Raw genomic sequence first — 9924 nt, forward strand, 5'->3', positions numbered from 1 at the left:
CTTCAGAGGGCTCCATGCCAAATTCCTCCCCATGCCCACAGACCAGCCATGTCTCAGTTATGTGCAGGGAGGTCTAGACCTTCCTAGACCTCCAAAGTCAGCCCAAAACAGGCATTTTGGCGTTATTCAAAGCTCTGTAGTCCAGTTGCTTTCCACCTGCCCAGTCTTGGCCATGCTCTCAGCAACAGGTGCCCTGAAAGGAACAAGTTTGTCCTGAAGACATCAGAAGTTGTGTTCCCACCACCCAGCTGGGGGTGCAAGGAAGTTGAGCTTTACAGGTCCCATCTGCAGGCAGCGGGAACCCAGGATGCAACAGTGGGAAGCTGGGCTCCTCTGCAGAGAAAGAATCTAATCAACCAAAATCCCTGGATAATGCACAAGAATTAATGGAATCTGAAAGTTTAGGGTGACAGGGTCTGTGGAGTCTGGCAAGGAAAAAAAGGAGAGAAAACACTGATTTTAGTTGCTAAAATCAACAACAACAAAATTACTCAGAATTCCCACAGTGAGCGGACCTGTAAGAAGGCACCATTTTGCTCTAGTCTCACTTTTCTCTCCCAGGTCCAGAATGCTTTTTAAATTCAGTGATGGATTGGTGGGTTAGCCTCTAATTAGTACCTGTACTGCTGACCCAGCATCCTGTCCCAGGAATGGCAATATTCCCTAAACACCACTAGAAAACCAGATCTTCTGTTCCAAATGATCTCTGTAATAGTCTGTAACAACCTGGATTTCTGCCTAAACAAAATCCTACCCAAACCACCCCTGCAGAAGCCATAGAAGCAGTCCTGTTCATTACGGCCAAAAGAAGAGACACCCTACCAGTCAACAACTCACCAGTCACCTCAGACTGAGCAGCAAGCACTCTTGAAGCAATGGATGTCAGATGCTTACCCTTTTCTAGTTAGAAAACAGCAAGGAGAAAACAAGGGAAGGAAGGCTTCAATCTCCTTACCAAGCCAAGAGAAATTCATCAGCTTGGACTAAGCCTTCTACAACTAGCCAGGAGAGCTGAGACCAGACTTCCGGCTGAAGTCTGACCAGCAAGATCATACCAGGAAATCTTGCTGTAGTCTGGAGCAAAAATACTGGGCAAAGCTTTATGAATTTTCATTACATTACAGGACATGTAATCCCACACATGTTGTTATGCAACTGAGTGCAGTGCACTGTGTGTCAATGTTGTAGACATCCTGCATCACAAGGACAAGCTGCAAGGATACACAAAGACACCTCTCTAAAATTGCCTCCAGCCAGTAAGGTGTTGAAAATATTATATATTTCAAGGGCTGAGCATTAGAAATACCCTCATCCCACCTGAGCTGGTTTATCTGCAGAAAACAGTAAGAAAAAGCAGGGATTTCAACACAGTCCAATTCCCATCAGTGCTTTGTGTCACTCTCAATTACAGTCCAGAATGAAATACCAAGAAATCATTCCTTGCAGGCGGCAGAATTAATGGGATCTTTGACTACAGAAAGCACCAGGCAGTGAACTTGTTCCCTCACCAGTCAAGAGGAACAGTGCAGCTTTCTTCAGAATAAAAGCTGCAATGTCAGAGGACAGTTCAAGGCTTATAAAAGTGACCTGATGTCTCCCAGTATTTCAGTCCATAACAAAGGCACCTAATTCCTAATCCTTTCCTTTCTTAAACAATTTATTTCTACCATAAGCTGATGCAACAAGAGACTTAATCTTCCCACTGGTATCTCACTAAATTACACGTCTGGCAAAACACTGAGCAGAAATCAATCAATAATGCAATTACAAAGAGCAGTCAAATGCTGGGCTGCAGCAAAGCTCTGATAACTGTGCACTAACCCTTTTCTCTTCAGCCTTTGTCTAGAATAGCCATCACATCACATGTTCTTGTAATTAGGTGTCAACTCAACGTGCAATGAGGACACGCTTGGCCAGTTTGTGAATGAGAAACACCTTCCAGCTTGCTGGCAGTGACTGCTGAAAGTAGGCAGAGATGTTTCGGTCAGACGTGGTCTACTGAGTGTAATTTGTCTTTGTAGAAAGAATAATAAGACTAGATTTGATATGTGATAAATTGGCAGAAAACTCACCCTTCCAGAAAAGTGAAGATTCAGTTGGGTAAATTTCTTATCACGGCTCTGTGGGTCCAAACAAAGACCAAGACCTGTATGACAGAGCATGAGAATGTGCATGGGGAGGAAAGTGGCACACGGCTGCCACGACATCAGCTCAGCGGAATAATCTGCACAATATGTTAGAACCCCTTGCAAGAATTCTTCCTTCTCTCTGAAGTCCACAGCAGGACCATGCAGCATGGGCAGCCTCCCAGTCCCACAGCACACTCAGCACCCATGAGGCACCACACTGTTGGCCTCAGAGCACACATGTTCTACAGCTCCCTCCCCCGGGAAGACACTAATGCAAGCCTCAGGACAAACCTGCCCCTTCTGGCAGACGCAAACAGTCGGAGAGGACAAGCTGGAAAGCCAAGCACAATGTGTTCAGTATGTGCTGCTAAAGGACACCACCATAGGGGCACTGATTCCAGCAGCACCTCCCCAAGGGAGAGCTGGGATGAAGATGGGTGGAAGTGATAGTGGAAATGCAAGCAGTTGCAATGGATTTGCATCTCTCCAATACAGAAAGGGTCTGCTAAGCAGACACTTGATCACAGTTACATATCTCACCCCAATTCAAGGAAAGAAAACAGGAATTCTTATGCCTGAAAACTAACTACACCACCAAGCTCAGCCTTCCTTCTGTAACAGAAATGCTTTATACAGCATCTTTACATTCTGCCTTGGCCTTCCTCTTACTCTGTCTGCTTAGAGCAAAAGATCCTCCCTGAAGGAGTCCCAGCAGGAAAGGCAGATGTCACCATGTTCAGAAAGCTTAGAATTGTCCAATCCAAATAGAACTGCAAAAAATCCACCAAGGAAACCACTGTTTCTCCTAGCTCATAGCTCAGAACACATGACCAGGAAAAGCAGGTACAGGAATGCTGCTGGCTGCTGGGATGAAACCCTGCCTTCACAGATCCAGCTGTGTTTGTGGATAACAGCAACAGCTGCCCATCGGGCAGATAAATTAGACCCAGATGATAGTGCAACCAGGTCTAGTAGAGCCATACACAAAGACACCTCTCACATTCCAGTTTTCACTGTTTTGCCTCCTGAATTGTTTATCTCAGCTCAATTCCTGGATGTGGATAAAACAAACGACATGGACTTTCTCACAGACAGGGCTTCTTGCTGTTCCCTTGACAAATACCATGCTCAGTGAGTATAAGCCTGAAATCCAGAGGAAAGGAAACAACTGCAAAGGGCAAGAAGGAAACAGATCATTTGCCAAGGGACAGCATGAAAACACATTTCTGCTTTGGGTCAGAGCCTTGAAATCTTCCCAGGCTTCCCTCTCCCTCCAAACCACCATTTTCACACCAGCAGCACTCTCACCATGGCAAACTCCAGTGGGACTGTGGCAGGGGGTAGCATTATTTCCAAGAAGCTGCTTCACAAAGGTGTTATTTATTGTCTTAATACTTAAAAGATGACCAGGTTAGCTCTTGACCAGACACAGCTGCCACAGACAAGCATGAAGACCTGGTCCACCTACTGGCAAAGCCCCAGAGGCAAAGAGGACAGATGAACTGTGTAGTTTTCTCATTCACCTATCATCCCTACAGCTGCTACTAATTGCATTTGACTTTTAATAATTTCTTCCAAGGCAAGGAGCTGTGCAGACATTTGGCTTATCCTGGGCAGAGCTGCTGTAGTGGCTATGGACATATTAATACACTCCTGTGGATTTGGTTCTGGTAGTCAGCTTCCCTGGCGTGTAGTAATCCCCAAGCCTGCATAAACCAGGCTGAAAGCCTGACTGCTGCACTCGTAACCAACCTCCCTCTTGCTCATGTGCTTTCAGCACAGGATGAGGGGGGCACTCACAGCCTGGCTCTCCTCTGCTCCTCACCCATGTTTTAGCAATGAAGTACTTTCAGGACATCCACTGCTGCACTGGACCCACCAACTTGACTGACAGGGTCAGAAGTTGTGGGGGTGGGAGGACAGATACACACATGCACATGCAGATCATGATGGATGCTTCATTTCCCTACAAAAGCAGGAGAAAAGCAGAAGTCTTCCTGGCAATTCAGTAGAAATGAAAAATGCATTCATAGCATTACTGGCGTGGTTTTCAAGTTGCTGTTAAAATTCCAGTTACATTATGCTACCTCCAACCTCAGAGTCTTCTGTGTTCTCAAGCAATACATTAAACTGTCTTTTAGCAGCGCCTGCCAAGGGGAAATGAAGGTTTTGACATCTGACCTGTAAGGAAGGATGTGTGGCATTTGGAGCTACCCAAATAAGGATTTTAGCTGGATGCTAAAACAAGCTGTGTTTTTAACAGTTAACCATTTTGACGCTGTTTTCGTGTCATGGGAGTTCAAAGTGTAGACTCTGGTCAGTTGAGGAACGTAACTCCAACCCTTCAAGTTCAAGTTTGCATGGAGCCACATTCTTTGCACAGCTCTCTTGCCCTTTGGAAAGGTTACTTTGCACTGGCATGGACTGAAAAAACACATTCGTTTTAATAAGTGAGATTCCAAAGCAGGACTCATTAGCTAGCAGTGGGTTCTGAGACATATCCCACTAAATTAGTACAAGTACACCAACAAAAAAGTAATACTACAAACACAACTGATCTGAATTGGGAAAGAGAAAAAAAAAATTCTCTTAACTGATCAGCTTTGAACAGCAGCTCAAGAAGCATTTTTTCAGAGTGGAACAAGTTTTATTCCTAGGATCTTGTCTCCATTAGGAGAAAATATGTTCTTCAGTTGTTCTCATAACTTGGGCAAGACAATCTAGGGCATTTGCTGACATCATTGAGATCTGCCCTGCTGCACCTCTTAGCATAAGCTCCCACCTGGAAGCAGCACTTGGCATCCTGCTGGGCACCCTGCTGCACCTTGAGCCAGTTCAGGTCACTTGTTTTCTAGGACTAGCTTGCAGCAGAACTATCTCCTGAACCAGCCTGCTCTAACATAAGGTGAGAGCTGAACCAGAAGAAGGAAGGGCAAAGGACGTGCGTGGGAGCTGAGAGCCACACAACAACACCACATGAGCCCCTGATTCCAGTTCATCATGGCTAAAACAGAAGGCTGGATCCCCACCCTCTGGCTGAGATTGGAGGGGTTGAAAGACCCCAGCGCTACCTAAATGCCTCTCAAATCACACTGTGTCTACCCATATGGCCAGCTTAGGCCTGTTTTGAATAAAAGGTGGCTGCAGGGACTGAGACATTTTCTGCCAGGACACAGACTAACACAATGAAAAGACAGTCCTCACTCTGCTCCCTGTGTCCTGGAGGACCTTGTGCACATCATTTACTCCATCTGCAAAACACCGTGATAATCTTGCTGAGGTGCTGAGAGAATAAACACACACAAGACCAGCAGGAGTTCCGTGAGCTCTGTGCACACAGTAACAGCCCTGTCCCCAGGTCACGCGGCTCCAGTCAGAAGTACAGGAGTTTGTTACACCATGACCTGAAACAAACTGCAATGGAACGTGGTCCAGAGGCACCAAAACTACCTAAAAGGCCCTGATCCCTGTAGATGCTGAGTCTCCACCTCACTCCCACACTGATGGTGAATGATGCACTCGCCTCCCCAGGGAGGGTAGAAGTTCTCAGACTGATTTCCACAGACTGCTGCTATTTTGTTCCAACATTCCCAAGATCTCCAAAATACCCAAAGCCTCTTGTGCAACGAGCAACATCCCTTGCTTCTTAGCTACATGGTGGTTTATGTTACTTTCCGCCTACAACCATTTCAGGATTGGCTTTACAGACCTTAGTGGAAGACTAAACAATGCTGGAGCCATAGCAGGAGAATTTGCAGAGTTTTATTCCTTGTTTTATTTCAGCAATCCTTCTGCCTCTCATCAGGGACAAAAAAACTTGCCAACCTCTTAATTTAGGAATAGCACGAGCTCTGCATTCCAGTCCTGAATCAGCCAAAGGAGCCTTTTCAAGCTGGAAAGGGGAAAAAGGGTAAATACCTTTAAGCACATTTAAAAAGGAAAAAAAAAAGGCACCACAAAAGCAACCACACCAAAAAACCCTCAACACCTGCTTTTTGCAGGCAAAAACTTGCGCTTGGGGCACTCTTGAAACTGGCTTAACATCAGCATTTGAAAGTAAATTCCAGTCCTTGCTCTTTTGGATGCCAGAGTTCTTTCCCTGTCACTGCTTAAAACGAAAAGCAAACTCAGCTCCCTCATATATGTTTAGCAAGCAAGTGCAGATGGGATCAAATATGACAGTCTAAAGAGAAGAGTATCAAGTGAAGCTGGCAGATTCAGATTTTGTTTTTGTTTTGGGTTTGGTTGGGATTTTTTTCCTAATGGCTACAATAACCTGTTAAAAGTTTTGTAATCTGAAGAGCGCAAACCCTTTTCTGGATGTCCAAGCTCCTCTGCCAAGACATGCTCAACTGTGAATATTCCAGCTGCATGTTTCACATCACGCTGGTTAAGCATGTGCCAGTATTTTTATTATTCATCCCCTATGGATATTACAGAGCACCACATACATTATAGGGTTCTTAAAGTGTGTTATTTATGTGTGTGTGTATTATCCACAGAGATACAATCAAATAAATCACACCCATTGTAAAAGAATAAAGATAATCCAGTCAAGCAAAATGCTAAGTGAACATAATTCTGAGTTACAGTCTGAAAAAGAAAAAAAAAAGAAGCACTAACTCAGAATATCACCTCTCAGCCCATCACTGCAATGCCCTCCACCTACCCCAGTTTTTTGTAAAAGCATAAGCCTGGAAGTCAGTGCCAAATTCCTTAAATCTAAATGCCCTTGGCTTCTTCTGGAGAGTCTAAAATTCATTCCCTTGACACGCGTATTCTGTGGTCAAGGAAGATTTTGCATCAACATTGTTCTCCAGAGTCCTGGCTCTCCACAGCCCTTCACAGCTGGGCAAGGGAGCAAGGACAGGAGAAGGGACAACAGGAGTGGGGACAACAGCAGTGGCAGCCTGCCTGTGCAAAGCAGCAGCTTGAAACGTGCGAAGTTCTCCATGCTGCTTTTTATTTGCTCCACTCTCTCCATCTCTCCTCCTCAAGCAGAGCAGCATGCACAGGTACCCTGAGGAGCATGCACAGGTACCTGGCTGCATTCCCATCCTCACAGAGAGGGAAGCCAAGAGGTACAGCCCAGTTCAGAGCGCTTTTAAATCAAGCCTCAAGAGGGGAGGGAGGGAATTCAAATCGTGCTGCTGAACTAGTTATGCAAACAGGGTCAAGAGCCCAAGTCACAGCCAGGGGAGCAAAACCAGCAAGGTGGCAGAAATCAAGGAGGGGTGATTACAAAGGAGAAAGTGATGGTGTCTATTTTCAGAGCTGATTTGTCAATTCTCAACATCCCACGGAAAAGGAAAGAGCTTGCAGCTGATCGCACGGGAGACGAGCCATTAATAAAACCCAGCACAGCTGAACCGGCAACCCGAAGAGCGCTCCCTCCCACGGCGATCGCAGCAACAGGTCAGGAGCCTGTTGGTGTCCCTGTCCCCGGGGCTGTGCCCCCGGGAGGCACTCCTCTTGTCCTTGCACCCAGTTCCCGGAGCAGGGGAGCCTGAGGGGGCCAGGACCCCCACGGGAGCTGGCAGAGGTCACCTCATCTCCAAGGTAGACTGTGCTGGAAGGGTGGCCATAGGGAACAGGTTCCTCACATAGCACGGCCCCCGCAGTCCCTCAGCTTCCCCCTTCCCACCAGGCAGCACATGGTCCTCCCACACCACCTCTCTCCTTGTCTTTGGGGCATCCATCACCTTTCAGGGTGGTTTTACTCCTCCACCAAATACAAATCTGAACGTTCACTTCTCTCTCCTCCCCAAAGGACCCTCCCCATACCTCAGCTGCATCTCCCCAAAGTTCACCCTTATCTGTTCTCATGGTGTTTTTTTTCCCCTAAAAGACTCCCAACCTCCAGCCTGCCCCCTGGAGCAGTCCCTGCATTCCCCCCCCGCCCCCCCCCACCTCGTTGCATTCCACCCCTGGGTTTCTTGCGCCATACCAAGGAAACCTCTCTAACCCCCGAAGTAATTGCACCCCCAAATACCCTATTTTGCCCGCCTCAGGGATGCGCTCATGCTTTGTCCCCCCTCCAGCGCCCCTTTCATTTCCTCCCTCTTTGTGCTTCCCTGGACTTACTCTCGCTCCTCTCCCGCAGGGATCCTCATGTCTGCCCTCTGCGGGGTCGCTCTGCCCCGGGAGGACCCCCTCGAGGTCACCCTTTACGATTCCTTTGTCCCCTGGACGTTCCGGCACCTCGGCGCTGCGCCGGCGCTGCTCCGGCACACGTTCTCGAGTGCGCGGTGTCCAGCGCCCACCTGTCCCCCCGTACCCGGTACCCGGTGAGCGATGCACGCTGCAGTCCCCGGTGCCCGAAGCCCGGACGGCGGTCCCCGGTCCCAGGTCCCCGGCGCGCAGTGCCCGGTCCCCGGCGCGCCGCGCAGAGCGCTCGGTGCCCCGTCCCCGGTGCGCGGCTCTCGGCGCGCCGTGCCGGACCCGCGGAGGCCGGGGCCGGGCGCTGCTCACCTGCGGGGCGCTCGGCGCTGGCGCCGTACTCGGCCGTGTCGCGGCGGCGGGCGCAGGTGCCCTGTCCCTGCACCAGGGCTTGCAGGGGCAGCTCGGCGCCGGGGTCGGGGTAGCAGCGCAAGCCGGCGGCGCAGCGCGGCGTGTAGACACCGCACGCCTCGGCCTCCAGGCGGGCGCACACCGGGCAGCAGCCGCAGCCCGGCTCCCGCACCAGCTCGGGGCAGGGCGGGCGGGCAGCCGGGGGGCAGGCGGCCAGGCGCTCCGCCGTGCAGGGCGGGCAGCGGAACAGCACCTCGGGCAGCGCCGGCCCCGCCAGCGCCAGCGCCGCCGCCGCCGCCACCAACAGCAGCCGCGGCCAGGCGGCCCGCGCCGCGCCGCGCCCGACCCCGCCGAGCGCCATGGCGGGAGTGACGGGCGGCGGGGCCGGCAGGTGGACGCGCCGCTCGGCCCCCCGGCGGGGCGGCGCGGGGCGGAGAGGAGAGGAGCGGAACCAGGCGGCGCGGCACGGCACGGCACGGCGAGGTACAGCACGGCACGGCGAGGCACGGCTCGGCTCCGCTCGGTGCGGTGTCGGGCTAAGCGGAGCTGAGCGGGGCCGGGCTCGCCGCGCCGCCGCTGGGTCCTAGAGCCGCCCCCACGCCCGCCCCCGTTCCCCTACGGGGGTCGGGGCTGTCCTTCCCGGTGGGGAGCGGCGATCCGACCCAGAGTGGGCTGGGGCCAGCCGCACACAGGGCTGGGGATGACCCAAAGAGGAACTGGGGAGTCTGAGCGACACGGGGCGAGGGCCTACTGTAATGGGAGACAAGGTCTCCCTCTGGGGATGGGGGTCTGCCCCGCTGAATACGGCGGGGCTAAATACGGAGGCAAGACCGGCCTCCCGGAGACACCTTGAACAGGGATGGATGGAGATCCCGCTCCATCAGAGGGCTGGGATCGTGCCTCACAGCAACACCCAGTGCTGGGAGAGGGAGAACTGGATGATATCCACATCCCAAAAAATGAGGGGAGCTGGGGGGTTCAGCAAGGGCCAACTCTTACCCTGCTACCACAAAAGTTCCAGGCCTGGTACAAGCAGACTCATTTCAGTCCAGGTGCCACCATGGGCATGGGGGCCAACACCTGTACTCCCAACACCCAGTTGCTCACCAAAGTTGGTCCTGGGAGCCACCATGCCTCTGTGGGAACAGGACCCTGCAGTTGGGAGAAACCTCTTGGAGACCCAGGGCTCCGTGCCCATAGGGATGCCCCATGTCTTCAGCCTGGCTGCCCACAGGGTATTTTACCCCTGATCAAAGCTGTCTGCAGCTGACTCAGCACCTCTCGT

At 51.1% G+C, this 9924-nt stretch overlaps 1 protein-coding gene across 1 annotated transcript in view; it reads right to left on the reverse strand.

Annotated features, from left to right (window-relative positions):
- The window catches only part of IGFBP2 (insulin like growth factor binding protein 2), a 58495-nt gene extending 49321 nt beyond the window's left edge, over window positions 1-9174 (reverse strand). The window contains exon 1 of the mRNA XM_053947335.1: window positions 8601-9174. Within this exon, the coding sequence (XP_053803310.1) occupies window positions 8601-9000 (400 nt within the window). The 5' untranslated portion in view covers window positions 9001-9174. The remainder of the gene's footprint in view (window positions 1-8600) is intronic.
- Window positions 9175-9924: the final 750 nt, after the last annotated feature.

Source organism: Vidua chalybeata, chromosome 7 (assembly GCF_026979565.1).
Source record: "Vidua chalybeata isolate OUT-0048 chromosome 7, bVidCha1 merged haplotype, whole genome shotgun sequence".
Lineage (NCBI taxonomy): Eukaryota > Metazoa > Chordata > Aves > Passeriformes > Viduidae > Vidua > Vidua chalybeata.